This window comes from Ostrinia nubilalis, chromosome Z (genome assembly GCF_963855985.1).
Source record: "Ostrinia nubilalis chromosome Z, ilOstNubi1.1, whole genome shotgun sequence".
NCBI classification, from domain to species: domain Eukaryota; kingdom Metazoa; phylum Arthropoda; class Insecta; order Lepidoptera; family Crambidae; genus Ostrinia; species Ostrinia nubilalis.
Genome location: NC_087119.1, coordinates 26,132,805 through 26,152,220, shown reverse-complemented (window position 1 = coordinate 26,152,220; position 19,416 = coordinate 26,132,805). Strand labels below are relative to the sequence as shown.

The 19,416-nt window shown below is 42.4% G+C and overlaps 1 protein-coding gene and 1 long non-coding RNA gene across 4 annotated transcripts in view; one reads left to right on the top strand and one right to left on the bottom strand.

The window, feature by feature from the left end:
• LOC135086955 (sushi, von Willebrand factor type A, EGF and pentraxin domain-containing protein 1) overlaps positions 1-19,416 on the top strand; it is a 149,317-nt gene that overhangs the window by 35,790 nt on the left and 94,111 nt on the right. For all 3 annotated transcript variants that reach the window (XM_063981792.1, XM_063981791.1, XM_063981790.1), the window contains exon 2: positions 17,072-17,260. In XM_063981792.1, coding sequence (XP_063837862.1) covers positions 17,072-17,260 — 189 coding nt within the window. The remainder of the gene's footprint in view (positions 1-17,071; positions 17,261-19,416) is intronic.
• Positions 13,699-15,805, bottom strand: LOC135086982 (uncharacterized). The gene is made up of 3 exons (XR_010260654.1): positions 15,739-15,805; positions 15,234-15,371; positions 13,699-14,029 (listed from the first exon to the last, which is right to left on the bottom strand). It is a non-coding gene; the product is annotated as an uncharacterized LOC135086982 (long non-coding RNA).

The following is a 19,416-nucleotide window of genomic DNA, read 5'->3' as shown; positions in this document are numbered from 1 at the left end:
TGGATCCCTGTAGGTTTCGATTCGCCTTGGCAGCGATGCTTCCAGGTTAAATCGAATGTGTCGGTGATCTGACATAGAGTTTTCATTACTTACCTGCCAGTCGATGACGTGCCTGGCTAAGGCATTCGTTGCGAAAGTTATGTCAAGAACTTCTTGTCTGTTACACGTTACAAAGGTCGGTGTGCATCCTAGGTTAAGTGTATGCAGATTGTTAGATAGAAGGAAGTCATAAAGTAACTCACCTCTTTTGTTGATGTCGGTGCTCCCCCACGAGGTGTGGTGGGCATTGGCATCGCATCCCACAAGCAGGTCGGCGTTGTGTCTTTGTGCGTAGGCCACAACGTTCACCAGGTCTTCTGTGGGATTGGGCTTATCACCGGGGAGGTAGGCTGAGCAGACGATTACTCTAGCCCCACTCCACCCTTGGAGATTGATGTATCCTGCGACCAGGTCGTCATTGCAAAGCTCTGGAACAGGTAAAAGGTCAATATTTTTGTTATGAACGATGCACGCCCTGGGTCTATAGCCACCATTATTGAAGAGAATCTTACCGGCGGCCCCTAGCCCCTGGATGTTGCCGTTGGATATCCAAGGTTCTTGGATCAGAGCGAGGTCTATGTTCTGTTTGGCAAAGCAACACTCCACCACCGCAGTCGCAGCTGCTGCATGATGGAGGTTACCCTGCAAGATCCTCGCTCTGCTGTTGTAGGGAGCCATTGACTTAGCGTAGGGCGGGTGTGTGAGGCTTCTTGGGTAGGGGACGTGGACGTCCTCTATTCCCTCCGCCACCTCTTACCCCCCTACGACTTGTGCCGCCCCTCGTGGCTCCACCCCGGCCTTTGGTCGACCTCAGCGGAGGCCTTTGGCGCGAGGTCCCCGCAGGGCTCCTCTTTGCCTCTTGCACTCCAGCAGAAGTCGACGGCCTAGGTGTTTCCACGTTGGGCTGTTCCGCGGCAGAGCCCCCCCTGACATTAAATATTACATATTTAAAGCCAAGGCCAGCTCTGCCGTTATTTGCACGGAGAGTCTCCGCCGACGGATCGTCCAACGAGAAGGTCACCACAGTCCCTCCCGCCTCGGCCCGCTTATGGAGAACTCGCCATAGCCCCGGGTTGAGACCATCATTCTGCGCCTCCAGCAGCGGCAAAGCCTTTTCGACCGTTGCCGCCTCGCTGATGGGTATGAAAGTGGTCCCCACCTGTGGCCTAGGCAGTTCGCTCTCGGGTATGGTCGAGAGTTCCGCCTCAGGCCACGGTTTGATTTGCCTGATCTCTCCTACAAGCCAGTCATGGCTTTCCTGGTTCTCACAGTTAACCAGGACCCACCCCGTCTTGTAGGAGAAACCAGCAAATCTTGGTCGCGGGACTCCCTTCTTCCCGGCCATCTTGGCGATGGACTCGAGAAGGGCGTCATGCAGCAGTCGCATCTGGTCCTCGCTCATGGGGGCCGAATTTCGGACACCCACTCGCACGGCGCCAGCTACAACGCTGTATTGTACCTTAGGGAGGGGGGTTGCCGTGACGTCCAGCCTAGAGGTTTTCTTCGGCTGTTCCCGCGGGGATTCTTCCTCCGAACGTAGGCGTTTTTTCGCCTTTGGATCGGGAGGAGGATTGTCGACCGGAATTTGATCCCAGGGCTTCCTGCAGAGAGCAAGGGCTTGTTCAGCACCAAGTTCCGCTGCAATCAGCCTCCGGAACCTCTTCCTGGCCGCACCACAAAGCCTGGCACGCTTTGTGTCCTTCGGGGTCTTTGTCGACTCTGTTTGTGGTTCAGCACTAGTGCCCCCCACAGACATAGCCGAGAGACTCTCCGAAATTTTGGAGCAAGGCGATTTGGAGGTCAATGAAGGCTCTCCGTCAGGCCTGTCCAATTGTTCCCCTAAGGGAGGAGTTTTGGGTGTTTTTATGGAAAAGGTATTCATAAAAGTTCCCACGAGTAGCTAGGGAAGTAATCGGTCACCCTCGGCAGAGCCCCGCATGCCCAGGGAAGAGCTGAATACTGCACCGAATCGCTCTGGTCTCGGGCAGGCACCGTTCAAGACTGAGCTCCCTCTCAGCCACGCGTTCATCGGCACGGTTCGCATCACACCTTGAATTAGGGGGAAATCGTCCATGGTACTTTCCCAAGGTAGCCATGACCACACTTTTTGAGGAGGCTAAGGACCTCAAGGTTTGTGGTATCCCTAGGAGAGGAAGGAAATGCAAAAGCAAAGCAGGATTGGGGTAGGAAAAGGGTGTTAAGGAGCATGGGATGCGTCTGACCATTTCCGTTACGTCTGTTTCATAAGGAACCAGACCAAAAACAGGCGGCAACCACGAGAAGGATAACAGTCAGGCTTGCCTTGAGGATCTACACAACCAGCGCTCTCCCTCAAGGCCAACACCAAAGCAAGCGGCCGGGACAGACCGTGCAATGAGCGAATTGGCAGCGTTACAGCGTTAAACGCATATAAGTAACACACCCTTTCGCTCGCCCAAAATACAGTATAACAATAACCCTGTTACTCGTTGGGAAATAAAAAGCCATCCAGTGACACCTATACTCGTTAACCTGTATTTTCTTACTGTAAGCTTTAGATTCGTTGGGAACAAGCCAGGTTACAGGCCAAGCATTCTTGGCGTTTGCCTGTAACCTCGTTTATCAGAATTTACCAAGTGTAGCATTGGCTAGCAAAAGTTAGGGAGAGAAATTGCTACATCTATTTCCTGTATTACAAGTTCAACACTGCTCCCCGAAAAACATACCTACCAATTGAATTGAAAACCTCCTTGTTGAAGTTGGTTATAAATATAGAACGAAAAAATACACACTAAAGAAGTTAAACATACATAATAATAATATATAGTTTTACAATCAACCAAACTAATTTAATTGAATAATTTGTTTACATTTTTATTTTGACTCACACAACATTCGTTTGATAGGCAATCATTTATATTAAAGAGTAACTGAGATGTTATTTCACTGACTCGAACTACGCAGTTTGTACTGAAACTAATTGAATGCTTACATATTTAAATAAACTGAATTTCCAATCACAGAGCAGCTGACAGTAAAAGTGGTTCAGTCAATTTCATTTTTCCCTTTTCAAATATTCGCGCAGGGCTGCCAACTGCTGTTAAAACTGTATCATACTGTTTTACAGCTATCTATAAAATCGAAAGGTCACTTTTAATGATTCACTCACTCATCACAAAACCTACAAGTGCCAGGAATCTCAAATTTTACGTGGGTGCTCACTAAGACGGGATTTACAAAATTCAACTCTTAAGGGAGTAAAACGTGGTCCACGCGTACGAAGTCGCGGGCGGCCGCTAGTTATAAATAAAACTATGGTACTAAAAATACACTGTTTTCAGCATCACAGGCCCTTCTAATCCAATCTTCCATACAACGAAGCTTTTAGAGCCGTTTCACACAAGTCCAATCTGACAGCGATCCAACCCTGTTAGGCCCAGAACAGACGGTGAAACGCAACTGCAACGTAACTGCAACTTTTGAGTTTCATCTAAGTTTCTGCCATAGCGTCCGTTGAGAGACCACACATGACGCGACCAGTTTGAAAGTTTCAAATAAAATACTGATCTAGATGACGTAAATTGGTGCGTAAACGCAGTTCTACGACTACTTCAGAGCGCATTTTCACGGATTCAGATCGTAAAAGCCGATGCGAAACCGCTCTTATGCTCATAGCAGATTTATCAACTCGGAAAGGGACCAACACCGTATCGCCCTTCGCGCGTTGACATCGCATTTCGCGTCAAGCTTTTACACCAATTTTCTTCGGGGGTTGTGATACCCGATCGCAGGTTCACTAATTAGAATGACCTTAAATGTTTTTTACAAGCTTTATATTGTTTTAAATAACAGAATACGGAAAGCGTTGAGTTAATACATTGCGTTTCGATATTTACTTAAGATCTGAGCTCTAAAGTTGTTTATTTTGTATATCGTGGGTCCAAACCAGTTATCGGAACATCTCCAAAAACCTATATTTTTACTCTACATTGCGATAGAAAATCGAAATATTCTTTCCCAATCTGTAACAATTTGGTCATAAACAAAATAAAAACAATAAACCACATTTTCCTAAAAACGTTACCTTCGAAACTATCCCGATCCACTTTACTTATAATCCATTGGCTTTAAGATGAGATTGATTTTGAATATTTTAAAGTAGTGCAATTAGTTTTTTTTTATAAAAACATTGGAAGACGTGATACTGTGAGAGAAACTAGAGGCGAGCATACAAAGAAGACTTTTTTGCAATATACCTACACTAGCGGCCGCCCGCGACTTCGTACGCGTGGTTCCCGTTTTACCCCCTTCATCTAACTTACGCGGTTTAGATTTTTTCATACAAATGTTTTTTCCCGCTATCTCCCGTTGCCGTGGGAATTTTGCAATATCCTGTTGTAACTAAGCTTTAAGTTTACTAAGGTATCTGCATGCCAAATTTCAAGCGTCTAACTTAAGCGGTTTAGATTTTTCATACAAAAGGATTTTCCCGCTAATTCCCGTTCCCGTGGGAATTTCGGGAATTCCTTTCTTAGTGCCCTCTACGATACCTAAGCTACGTCCCTTCCAAATTTCAAGTGCCTACGTTTAGCCGTTTAGGCTGTGCGTTGATATTTTATGTCAGTCAGTCAGTCAGTTTCTCCTTTTAAATATTTAGATGTAAGTACCTGACCTTCTCGATTTCACTAACCATCCCATTAACCACTTCGCACAAGCTAACAGAGCAGCCAAACATTATATTACTACAATAATGTCTTTGTCTAAACTTTCAACGCTCATCTACTCAATTACTTGAAGCTTGTGTCTCGACTCTATCACCGTGATATAAATCCTAAAATTGAATACCCAACCTGCTGATAAATCCGCGAGGGGCACACCGGGGTCGATTGTGACCCTTAGTGGTAAGGTAATAAAAGTTATGATTCTGAGCGAGTAAAATATGTGAGGTCACCACGCTTTCTTGCTCCGATAATGGCCGCCCAAGCTCGCTGACTAAGTGCAGTTATTATGATATTGTTTTCTACTGTGACATCTCCTCGTCTGTACATTTGGCAGACGGTAGGTACTAATTCAACTAATAATGCACTTAGGCGGTTATCACACTGCGCCGCGCTCCGCCGCGGAGCGCGGGGCGACAGATTTAATAATTGTATGCAAGTACCTCAGTTTGTATGGAAAACACGCGCGGCACTTCACACTGATAACGCGTCCGCGCGCGTGATTTTTTATATGAAATCACGCGCTCCGCGGCGGAGCGCGGCGCAGTGTGATAACCGCCTTAGGGCTGATTTTTCAATAGTCAGATATGTTATTTTGACATATTTCCCACAATACTGAAACTGTCAATTTGCCAAACTTATTCTTAAGTTAAAAGTTATGCGATGATTATACGAGTAATATCCACTATGTCAGTATAATTATATTTGTCTGTTAAATACTTATTTAAAAAGCATTATTGAAGTAGCGATTGTACAACCCTACGTTAGCGAGGTGTGCATAGGAAAATGAAATTTATTTTACAGGCAATAGCATCATTTATTGAGATTCAAACTAGCTAATAGTAGAACCTGGGTGGGCATACATTTCCAGGAGGTATATAAAGGCAAGAAAAAACAAATGTTAGCGCGAGATAAAGGAGCACAGCGCCATCTGTTATCAGAATAGGTTTTACTTACCATTGTTCTTGGTGGACTTGCTTTCACACTCAAACTTATACAGCGACTAGCGGCCGCCCGCGACTTCGTACGCGTGGATCCCGTTTTACCCCCTTCATCTATCTTACGCGGTTTAGATTTTTTCATACAAATGTTTTTTCCCGTTAACTCCCGTTCCCGTGGGAATTTTGTAATATCCTGTTGTAACTAAGCTTTAAGTTTACTAAGGTACCTGCATGCCAAATATCAAGCGTCTAACTTAAGCGGTTTAGATTTTTCAGACAAAAGGATTTTCCTGCTAATTCCCGTTTCCGTTTGAATTTCGGGAATTCCTTTCTTAGTGCACCTCTACGGTACCTAAGCTACGTCCCTTCCAAATTTCAAGTTCCTACGTTTAGCCGTTTAGGCTGTGCGTTGATATGTCAGTCAGTCAGTTTCTCCTTTTATATACCTATTTAGATAAGTTTAATCAAATGCTACGTCATAGTCCGGAAGCAGGTATCCGGGCCCGTGTAACCCGGATCCGGTCACTGACCTACATATCGATTTTCCCGGACTCAGCTGTTAGGGGCTTGATTATGATATGACGTCACAACAACGATGCGAATCTGTTCACCTTTATGGTTTAACTTTGAGTAAGAAGAGGTACGAAGAGATTGTAATAATTGAGATTTGTAATTTGTTAGTTAAAATTTTACCAATGTGAATGTTGAGAGTGTGAACTAGAGAGATTTAGAGCCAAAAAGCGAAACAACTGCCAATTTTTTTTTAAGCCAGATAATTATTTGATCGCTATCGCACCTGGTGTTAGGTGAGTTACAGTCTAGGGTACATATCTGCCCTGTAAGTGCCTATTCACTCTCGCCTTGAAAAGGCCCGGTTCGTATAGTGTTCGTGCGTGCAATCTTGCGTGTAAACAGCTCTCAAAACGTAGTCAATACATGCGCGTTTGTAGTCGTCGTCGTCGTTTCAGCCGAAAGACGCCCACTGCTGGACAAAGGCCTCCCCCAAGGATTTCCACAAAGACCGGTCCTGCGCCGCTCGCATCTAGGTACCAGGCAGGAAAGTTCTTGAGTGGCGACCACGAGCCGGAAGACGTAGCGTGGCCAGGCCTCCCACTAGATGGACCGACGATCTGGTGAAGGTCGCGTTTGTAGTGTTTGCCTTTAATTGTGTCTATACAGACTGGACGATTCTTCCATTGACTTGTCCCACTTTTCACTTGGTCCACGGGCCAAGTCGCTGAATTGAATTTTTAACATTTTTTTCTTCCAGCAATTGGGCCCATTCTAAGGCTTGGTTGCACCAACTTACTTTAACTTTGACAAACATCAAAAATATATCAAACTCCATACAAAAAGCACCGGTTATCGTTATAGTTACGGCCAAAGTCAGCCTAAGATTCTAGAGTAGATTTTTGTTGATAGTAATTCAATCAAGCGACTTGGCCCGTGAACCAAGCTAAAAGTGGGCCAAGGAAGACTCGACTGGACTATTAGGTGTACCACTTATACCACACATGTTTTATACACTATTTCTATAAAACATGGAATACTAGCTTTCCGCCCGCGGCTTCACCCGCGTGGAATTTTGTCAGTCACAGAAAACCTTTATCGCGCGCGTCCCTGTTTCAAAAACCGGGATAAAAACTATCCTATGACCTTTCCCGGGACTCAAACTATCTCTATGCCAAATTTCATCAAAATCGATTCAGTGGTTTAGGCATGAAAGCAAGACAAACACACAGAGTTACTTTCGCATTTATACCTAATATAGATAGTATAGATAAAACTATCTAAAAATTATAAAATTATTCAAATGACTTTGGTGGTTCTTTTCAAGCTCGTAAGGCCCTAAATATAGCTTCTCTTTTGTCACTGGAAATATAATTTAATAAAGCGTAGAACCTATGTGGGACTCAATACGTTTTTCTTTATTGTGCTGAACACATTTTCCTCTGAAATGAAAAATGTTTTACACATACTTTCTTATCGAAAAAGATTTTCTTGTAAAATAAAATGGAAATATTTCTCTTTCAACGGCACTTGAGAGACGATAAAAATAAGACACTTAGACATTGTTATGGTAGTCAAAATATTTGTTTATACTCGACATACAAATAATTATACAATAACATACTGCCGTTATCTAAATTATATAACTCAAAGGTGACTGACTGACTGACTGACTGATATAGTGATCTATCAACGCACAGCCCAAACCACTGGACGGATCGGGCTTAAATTTGGCATGCAGGTAGACGTTATGACGTAGGCATCCGCTAAGAAAGAAATTTACGAAACTCCACCCCTAAGGGGGTAAAACGGGATCCACGCGTACGAAGTCGCGGGTGGCCGCTAGTTGACTATTAATTACTGTTGCATTATTTAAAGATGTTTATTAATCATATGAATTGATGCACAAATTAATACAATGAATACTAAAATAAGTCGTTAATCATCTTTTTAATTTTTAAATTCAACAACAAAGTTAAAGTTACAAAATGAGCCTTTTCGACGACTTTTTCTTTCGACTTCTATACGTAGATGATCACTTAGTCAGTATAAAGTATTAAAATTAGGACATTTAACTCATAATAAAATTATCGTTAGTATAAACCGTACTAAACTTTACAAAAGACTAAAAGCTAATGAAATGTGCTTTTCCTCGCCAAATGGCCGAGGTAGAGAATAGCATGTAATGTATCAGATACTGTATCAAGTGAGTGCATAGGCACGAGCCCGCTGCGAGCTGCTCGCGCGTGGTTCGCAGGGAGATCGCAGCGACCCGCCGAGTGGCGGTATCACTGCGACCACAAAGGCGGCTCGCAGTAGGATCCAAGAGCTCGCAGCCAGATACGCTATGACCGTGGACGAGCCGTACTCACTTGAAGGTTGGTTACGTTACATGCTACGTTACGTGCTACATGGCAGGTGAGTACCCTGCCCGAGGTGAGGTGTTTACGTTACGGTACGGTTAAGTGTGCGTTGCAGTATGGAGTTTCATACAAAGAATACTGACCGCCTCGAGTTGATACGGTTACGATCCCTTTCCGGGTTGATTAGTGTGTTATAAGTTATACCCTTAATTGTGACAACACCTATAGTTAGCTAAATTAGAAACCGACTATACTTGGGCAGATCCAGTGCCTAGAGGGAAAACCAGTTAACACGTTAGCTCCCACGGTGCTTCAGCTTTCCAATGTTTACTGTACTATGTGAGCAAAAGCTGTAGTAGATAAGCCTGGTTTGCGTACCGACTAAACATTGCGGTTCCGGGTTTGAATCTTTATAGGAGCAAATTGTATTTGTGATGGAAATGTACTACTGAATAAATGTATCATGAATTACTAGCTTTTGCCCGCGGCTTCACCCGCGTGAAATTTAGTTTGTCACAGATCGTCATAAATTATAAGCCTATATGTTATTCTGGGATTATAACGGAGCGATGCGGAGACGAGAGGAGATATGCGGAGAAGCTGGCAGGCTATTTCCACCAAAGCGGAACGGTGCAGAAACGAAAGGAGATCTGTGAGCTGCGCGTAACTGTCAGCTGTCAGTGTAATCTAAAGCTATCTATGAAACACCGTACCGCTCCGCACATCTCCGCACCACTCTGCTCTTCTCCGCAATTCTCAAATTCCATAGGGCACCCGACACTTCTTCGCTCTTCTCCGCTCGATCCATTTCCACCAAAGCGTATGCAAATAATGAATCTGATTGGTTATTCAAAAAACTTCGCTGCTCCGCTCAGCACCGCACCGTTTCGGTGGTAACCGGGCCAAGCATCGAGTAGCCTTAATCCGGCACTTAGCCTTCACTTACCTGCATCACACTAGTAGAACAGCCATCCTTTCTACGTAGTAAGTTAGTAACCTCTACAAACAATGGCGCGTTCGCTTTTACGTTGCCTGGGCAGCGCACGCGCATGACCGCTGCCCGCGGGTCGAACGAAAGTGACACTACGGTCGTGAACTTAAACAGGTGGTCACGCTTTTTGCGGTCGAGCAAAAAATTGGCAGTGTTAGAAAAGATGTTAAGTAAAAAAAAACGTTTTTGATAGTTTTTCCTATTTTCGTCTCTACAGTGACTTACTTTACTTAAGGTCCTATGTCCCCTAGATGGGCAGAGAGCGTCCACAGCAGTCCTCCATCGCGTTCGGTCTTGAGCTTCGCGCTTGATCTCGCACCAGGTCTTGCCGATTTTCTTCGCCTCGTCTGCTACAGTGCGTCGCCAAGTTTGCTTGGGGCGACCACGTTTGCGTTTTCCTTGGGGTCTACAGTAGTCAGTGAGTTAAGTTGAACTTTAGTGAAAAAAATACTAAAGGCTTTGTTTTAGGGAGTGTGCCACTTTACGTAATCTGTTTTTCTGTAGATAGACAATACAAAAAACGTATTCGTTGTGTGTACTTTAACAAAACTTAGAATTACAAGAAAAATAAGTTTTTTAAGTACAATTTAGGCGGTTATGCCTATCGGTAGGAAGAGATCTCTTCCAGACAACCCAGGGGCAACTGTTTGAAATTAAACTGAAGTGGTAGATTGTGATGATGATGAAGGTCCATAATGATATTTTATTACTGTACCGCATTTGAAAATATTTAAGTTTCAGAGAGGTCATGCATTTTTATGACAAAGCCATAAAGGGGCGTAGAGTTCCGTAATGGTAAGAATTTATTTATACAGGGTGTCCCAGAATGGGTGAATCAAACTGCTAGGGGAGGTAGCTCTACTAATGTACTATCCCATTCTGGTACACCCTGTATAATACTTTAATGCCAAAATTAAAGGCAAAAGTCAATCAACAACATTATGAAGACAATAAACATATTGAATATTGAAATAATGATGATGATTTAAATCTATGATAATCAGCATAAATGAATCGTTTAAATCGCTTCAAACACAATGCTATCAGGCCATTGTGACGGATCGCGGGCGAGTGTCACGATCAAGGCCTTCTCATTCAGAATAGACGATTATTGGTACGTTGACCTTATTAAGCTAGTTGAGGCACAGAATAATAACAAGTAAATTGAGGTCTTATTTTAAAGATAGCAGATCACTTAGTAGGTAGGTAGTTGATTTGCTAAGGCCCAGAACACACGGTGAAACGCAATTGCAAACTGCAACTTCTAGTTACTTTTGAGTTGCAGTTTCGTTGCAACTGCGTTTCACCGTGTGTTCTGGGCCTACAACACCATGTCACTAGATAGGTTTGGACATTAGAATCAAGATGACCAGATTTTCTAATAGATAGTTAATCTAATGATCACGTTATCCTACTATCTTACTAATATTATAAATTCGAAAGTTTGGATGTCTGGATGTTTGTTACTCTTTCACGCAAAAACTACTGAACCGATTTTGATGAAACTTTACAGTATTATTGTTTATAACCCAGAATAACATATAGGCTATAATTTATGACGATATCTGTGACAAACTAAATTTCACGCGGATGAAGCCAAAAGCTAGTGTTTTAATATTTCATGTCATATAAGCCTTGAACCTACCGAGTGGAGGGCGAGACAGTAAAATGATACTAGGCCGAGAGAGTTGGGTGAGTCGTCGAGTAGCTGTCTCGCCAAAAAATTCGGCCGAGCGTACTCGGCGTAATGTTCATACACACCGAGAGCACTGTCTCGCCCGTTTGCTCGGTACGTGTGATCAAGGCATCACGAGTAATACGAGCGTAGTGCCATCGTGTCAATTAATGTCTATATGTTCATGTATGAAACTTATGCCACAGTTCATGTCGATTCAACAAGCGACAAAAGACCAGAAGCAGCACATTTTTTTTACTAAATAAAACACATATTTGAATAAATAATTTATTTTTAAACAAATAGATATTAATATAAAGTCCTCACGAGACAAAAGTGAAATTAATAAAAACATCTAAATATTAATTGCGTTAAATGTAGAGTTATTTAGTGCGTTTGTAGAACACAACAACGTCCAAATAGTTATTGCAACTGTTACTGCGTCGACATCTTCAAATTAAACCCAAACTCGATCACAATAAAAATAGCCTTAATGTTCCAAGACCGGCCCAAATTGAAAGGGGCACGCACGGCCGATGCGTCAAATAGTGAAAATAACATCGATCTTTAAAATTTGGAATAAAGCATGGCGAATGGCGAAACGTTCTGTTACGTGAAGCAATTATGTCAGCCACCAGCCCTGTTCCTGACTGGCTCTCTCAATAGCAGTGATGAGGTTAAGAAGAGAGAGGTAGAAAGGGTGAGCCATCGTTCTGCTAACCTGTGTGCCTACAATGAGTTTACGTTAGGTGTGCTCGCTAGCGACTGCGTAAAAAAATGACATTAATTGTATGACATATTGAGCAGCGCCCCTAGCGGCTACTTTCAAGAAACAAAATCTTCATAGAGATTTTTGACGTACTCGCTAGCGAGCACACCTAACGTAAACTCATGGTAGGTACACGGGTTTCCGCCAAGGGGGAGCGGAGAAATATTTCGAATTAAGTACCAATCAGATTTTATTCTTCATTCATTTGTCGGCCGTTTGGTGTAGTGGTTCAGAACGGACTACAATGCCTCTCGGCATTGGTCGGTCCTGGGGTTCGATTTCTACCCGGCTGGGCAGAAATTGAAATGATGAATTTTAATTTCTGTGACGGGTCTGGGTGTTACTATGTATAATAATATGTATGTAAATATGTAAAAAAAAGTATTAAGTAGTATATCCGTTAAGCTAGCACCTATAACACAAGCATTAAGTTGCTTACTTTGAGGCTAGCTGGCGCTGTGTGAAATTGTCCAAAGATTTATTTATTTATTCATTAATTATTTGGAGAATTAAATCTGATTGGTTCCAAACATTTTCCGCTCCGCTTCACCTTGTGGAAACAGGTCCTTAACAGCACACATTTCCCAAGACTGAGTTTAGACTTTAATTTGGATAAAATCTACTAAGTCCTCTTTCTCTGAAGTATACTTAATATACCTTCTACCAGATGAAGCCAATCGTCCTAAGTATACGTATGCCACTTACCAGATGTATCCAATCTCGTCATTCGCGGTTAACTTGGCGGTTATTGTTTTGTTTTACTAAAAGTATGGTTAAATTTTGCCGAGGGCATTCGACCCCGCTTTCCCCTTAACTGGTTCACGTCATGGATCGTTATAAATTTGGAATTATTTCCGGGCAGAGACGGCTAGTTGGAATAGCCAGAGCACTCACGACTTTCTGATGTTAATGATTTAATCGGCCCGAATTTGATAGTTAAGTGATGCTACTGTTACTGAATTGAAAAATTACTAACAAGGCGCTAAAGAATGTACACTGAAAAAAATGTTTGTCAAAGTCAAAGTCAAAATTTCTTCATTTGTTTAGACTAATAAATAGTTCTTACAAATCGTCATTTTGCTCTTAAGGAGCCTCTACATGTCTCATAATCTTTTTACCCTACCAGCGCTTCGAGACCAACATTTGGCAAGTGCTGAGAAGAAGCGCCGCAACAAACTCAGTCACCACTGTCTGCACTGTTTGGATACTGCTTACACAACAAAAGTGACCACCGAACACTTTGGTTATGAGGAACAAAATGTTGTGTAAATTAAACAAATAATTCTGTAGTGAGCTAGACTTAGTTTGGTTATAGTTAACACTTAATTCGGTGGTCACTTTTGTTGTGTAAGCAGTAACCAAACATTTTTTCAGTGATAGGCATCAAGAGATTTTCAGGTCTGTGACAGTAGACATTCAATGTAACAAAGAAACACCAGTGAAAATGTTACATTAGAATGTCTTAGTAGTGTCAATCGCCGACCCGAAAATTTCCTGATGCCTGCATTCTTTTTAGCGTCTCTTGTTAGTACCTAATGTGTCTGCAATTTGCAGTCTGCCTTTGCGATGTTGGATAAAAAACGTTACATTGTTACATCAATCAGACCGAAACTTGGTTTCTCTGCAGCTTTGACGTGGAATTTGAGCTTGAATTGAAAAATGTTATACAGAAGACACTTGCAATCAAACTTTAACAACACAGTGATTTAATTAGCAAAAGATCGTGAATCGTGTTAAAAGCAAACTTCTCTACCCAGGTTCTTATTTATATTCACTCTAAAGTGAATAGAACACAGGCTTTAGTTAACATATGTGTATATAACACCATTGTCGTCTATTTCTTGTGCGTAAATGAAAGGAATGATTGTCCCATTATCTTGATGCTGGACCATCCTCTTTGCCTTATTAAGAAGGAAAGAGAACATCCCCATGACGGTCATGCATTTCTTCTTGATGTTTATTTTGATACTATAGTTATCCCGATCGCCAGGTCTATTAGCAAGATTGCGGCGGCCGCGGCGCTTAGCGCCACCTTTATTGTAACCTGTAATAAATAAAAATATAAATAAAAATCATTTATTTTCAGACAAAAGCAGTCCATAGTTTGGTTAGTAACAATTTGATCTTAGATACTATGTTAGTAGAGTTAGTAACAATGTTCTTAGACGTATGTTAGTACAGCATGGGGTTTGATAAACCATATTGACTCTTTATCTATGGACGCTCTATTGCTTCACATGCCTAATGTGTCAACAAAGCGACCATAGACGGCTGAGTCCAGCCTCTCAGCAATCATTTCCAGGATTCCATTCCCACTTGTCCTCAGTCTTTGTAACACAGACACAGTTGTATGTAAGATAAATATAATGATCATCATTTTAATTAATATCATTGAATTGAAGACTTGAATAAAGACTGTTGAAGCCTTGGACGAAATTACCAATTATTCGTCCCAGGTTGAAGACATCTCGTTTACTAAAACACCATTTCAGCTATGCTCAATTTTGAATAAGCGTTCTTCGTGATCGAATCAGAAATAGGAGATCTGCAGGAGAACCAAAGTGACCGACATAGCTCGCAGAATTGCAAAAACCAAGTGGCACTGGGCGGGGCACATAGCTCGTAGAGACGATGGCCGATGGGGCAGAAAAGTTCTCGAGTGACGACTACGGGCTGGAAGACGTTGCGTGGGCAGGCCTCCTACTAGGTGGACCGACGATCTGGTAAAGGTCGCGGGAAGAGCCTGGATGTGGGCAGCGCAGGACCGTACATTGTGGAAAACATTGGAGGAGGCCTTTATCCAGCAGTGGACGTCATTTGGCTGAAACGAACGAACGAATTCAAAGTTCTCCATACGACTGGTATACCTTTCCACAGCTCATGTAATCATCATTGCTACTAGTTAATATCTTCAATAATTAAAATTAAGGAGTTGGTTCTAAATAGGCCTGACCGAAAGAGCATACCAGGCGTGGGACATCCTGATGTAAGAAAGTACCTTGATACAAGCTGTTTCACTATAGTCTGGTCTGCGAGCACGTAGAATTTTGTCCAATGACCCCAAGCTACCCATCCTTATCGCCCGCGCGTAATTATGTTGCTATCGCGCACGCACACTCACTGCGGGCGCCCGTTGCACAGTCGCGACAGCAATATAATTACGCGCCAGCGATAAGGATGGGTAGCTTGGGGTCATTGGACAAAATTCTACGTGCTCACAGACCGGGCTTTAGATGGGGCCTGATTACCTGCCTCCGGAGCGGCACCCCCAGGAGACCAAGGAGCTCGGCAACGACGCGAGTTAGCTGTCCAGCCCTGCGCCATCTTTGGAAAATAACTGCCGCGTTGATACAGAAAAAGATCACTCCTGTCGAACAGATGTAGGCCTGTGGACAAATCAAAATAATTATATTAGTATACCCCTTTACGTATCCCAATTATGGCTTGCGCCAGACTTTGTAAGGGCAGGTTTGATAGCTCTTTAACGACAGTAATCTTGGATATTTTACTCTAAATTAAACAGATAAATAATGGAAATATGATAACGCAACAATTGACAAATAAATGATGGATGTGCGGGAAGTGTCCCGTGTTTAAGACGCAAAGCTGCCTTATGTAGATCAACTGTAGAGAGCCTCTGTCTATTTTGTTAAAAAGCCTACGTAGCTCTTATCCATCCCTCTTTCTACCGTCACACCGCAAAGCTATAAAAAAGAGAAGCATTCAAACACAACTTTTGCTTGAATAACCCACCTTCGGCTTCGTTGGCTCTACGGAATCGGTCGGAATATTCCTCGTCCGCACTGGGGCATAAGGGGTAGTCATAGTCATAGTCATATATGTTTATTGCATCATGTTGGTATATTTGGATCTTAAATATTAAAACTAAAACATATCTCGCCACGACGGCTCTCTGGGGTCGGGCACATTTATCTGAAATTCCACTTGTGATACATGCAGTGAAACTTGCATTCGATGTAGAATAGAAACAGCAGATCGTTTCAAGTATTTGCTACAAACTTTACTGCACAATGTTGCTGTCAAAATATAGTCAGTAAACCCAAAGTTATTTTTATATGGGCTAAATGCCACGATCTTAATCCTAGCGATATAATAATATGGATATGGGCCCCAGTGCGTGCGAGGTTAAACAAATAGCATGATTTAAAAAATCTATCTATATCTGTAAAAGCGAAAGTTCACTCATTGACTGACTCACTCATCACGAAATCTCAGAAACTACAAGTGCTAAGAGTCTCAAATTTTGCATGGGGGTTCCTTTTAGAACGTAGGTGCTCACTGAGAACGGATTTTACGAAACTCCATCCCTAAGGGGGTAAAACGGGATCCAAACGTATTAAATCGTGGGAGACCGCTAGTATTTTATATATTATAACATAGGAATCATACCAGTCATTAAAATCCCCCACCTGAAACACCATCCCAGCTCCCTGCTGCAGCCCAGCGCCCAAAGCTAACCCCAAAACGGCCACGACATAAGTCACGAGCAACCCCCCACTCACAGACTGCTCCCACCTAAACACCCTCATAGACCTCACATGGAAGGTCAACAGGGTCACCAGTATCACCAGGGTTATGAGGCGGAGAACCAGGGTGAACCCCTTGCTATGATGGTCAAACGTTTTTGCGGCTTCCGAATCCTGAGGACTCGCCATCGGATTAAATAGGCTATGGTAATAAATAAACTAAAATGAACTAAAAACTAAGTTGTTGCAAATGTAAACAAATAATAATTGACGTTATCTATCTTAGATTCTTTATTTTTTTAATGATTTACGGCTTTGAGAGTGTACAAATTGAGTTTTGCATATCTGGTGTTTTATGTAGAATAGCCTGTTCTATTAGGCATCAAAGGAAATCGTGCACCCGTTTAATGCAGTTTATAATTAATAATTTCGTTATGTTTGAGCCGACAAGCCATGGTAATATAAAAGTTTATCAAAATCTATTTAACAGATTTTATGTAAAGGAATAACATCCGTCCATCTTTATAAACTTCATGACGAAGCAAAGCAGACATCCTTACATTACGGTTCCAATTTAACCAAACTTTCTTTGTCCCCAGGGTACGCTGCAGCCACGTGCCGCTTCCCGGGTGCGCCGGCGCACTCCAAAGTCGCGTTTTCGGACGACGCCCTTTCAGAGGGGACGATTGCAACCTACGCCTGCGAAAGAGGCTTCGAGCTACTGGGCCCGGCGAGGAGGATATGCGGGACCAATGGGAAATGGACGCCGGATGGGATACCATTTTGTGGTGAGTGTTTGTTATTATACCTCAATTTTAGACCGTGCTATCCTCATAGAATTCCTTGAAATACTCTTGTGGCTAATATACTTTAGCGCACCAAATTAGCGCTTCACTCTTCGCGACAGGAACCCAGGCACTGTAGAGGTTTTTAAGCTTTCAGTTCCGCGGATAGGGTAGAAAATACTCTTCAGATCACCAGATGTACCCCGGTTATCATGGATAGATAACAACTTCTCATGCTGGACACTATAGCATCTTATGTATCTAAACTAGCGACCCGCCCCTGCTTTGCACAGGTACAATTCCTACTTAAAAATCTAAAATAAAAATCAAAATCAAAAGTATTTATTCAGTTTAGACCACAAGTGGCATATGAACGTCAAAATATTATTATAGAAAATAATAAAAAAAGAAAAGGTAGCCCTTATGGGGCACTTTACATGTCTCCTTATCTTTTGGGCCCTACCAGCGCTTCGAGACAAACATATGGCAAGTGCTGAAAAGAAACGCCGGAACAAACTCAGTCACCACTAATTGCCAGGAATTATCTAACGGTAGGAATAATCTTCCTTTTGAATCACTCTATCTATTTAAAAAAAACGCATCAAAATCCGTTGCGTAGTTTTAAAGTTCTAAGCATACATATTATGGACAGACAGAGCGCAGCGACTTGGCTATAGTGATGTTATTTGCAACAATAGTGTGATGTGCTGTCGACCATGTGTTGTCTGTCAATCTGTCAGTCAGTCAGTCACAGTTTTACGTAAAGAAGAGGGAGACATACAATATTACATCTTTTCTCGAGTAGACGGCAAATCGGTTATTTACTTATTTGTCATCATATATGCCAATAATCTGACACTCGTAATGGTGCGAAGGTCTTGGAAGACTCAAGTATGTTCAACAAATAACTTTTTTACCTTCTTAAAATAGCGTAATATTATGGCTCAGTATATTTTCCTTATTCTTATTCCGAAGAAAATCTTTATGGCAAACATAAATAGCTTTTCCACAAAGTGCTATAAAATGGTTACAATTTATTTCTGTTACATTAGTATCACTGAATATTAAAATACACCCATTTCTACTTATATAATTTTATTACCGCGACATGAAATATGTGGATATCGAGAGATAAACTCGTTCAAGCAATATCATGGATGGTATGTGGATTTAACGTATGGTATCTTACTAATATTGTATCTTACTTTCTTACTAATATTATAAATGCGAAAGTTTGTATGGATGTCTGGATGATAACATGTCTGTTACTCTTTCACGCAAAAACTATAGACTTTGTTTTATACTATGTCGTGATAAAAATAGTGAGCTCAGATCTAAAACTTGAACTGTCAGTGACGTGATTCGAGTGCTCAATATCACTGCGCTTCGATACCAACAAGTAGGAGAAGGGGCGCTGCAACAAACTCAGTCACTGTATGCGGGTAAATAAATAAGCAAGCCCAGACAAGCTTTGAGCCGATTGGTTTGAGGTTATGCCTCATCATCATCATCATCATTTCAGCCACAGGACGTCCACTGCTGAACATAGGCCTCCCCCAATGACTTCCGCATCGCACGGTTGGTAGCGGCCTGCATCCAGCGCCTTCCTGCTACCTTTATCAGGTCGTTGGTCCACCTTGTGGGTGGACGTCCCACCCTGAGTTTTCCGGTACGCGGCCTCCATTCCAGAACCTTGCTGCCATATCGGCCGTCAGTTCTGCTTACTATGTGCCCTGCCCACTGCCACTTCAGCTTGCTAATCTGTCGGGCTTTGTCAGCGACTTTATGTCTATGGCTATGCCTATGGCTCAATAAATGCAGGTTTCATTACATTACGCTGCACGCTCAAGGGCAAACTTCTCAGATAATTACTTTCTCGTAGAGAGCGTTGAGAGCGCCACACAATGGCTTCCGATCTTTAATAGTCTTTCACGCGCTTGAGAATCTTCGTGATGAAAGTAAAAGTGTGTCGCGATACGTTACGACTCAAAAACTTAGTTATGCTTAATCAGGGTATTGTTAGCGTTGAAAGTTAAATAATTAGTGAGTAACGCCCGTATTCACATACGATGCTTGGTTAAGCCAAGCAGCAAATCGAACGCACAGCGTTGAATAAAGCTCTGTGATTGGTTCATGTGTCACTCTGTTGTCTACGCGTA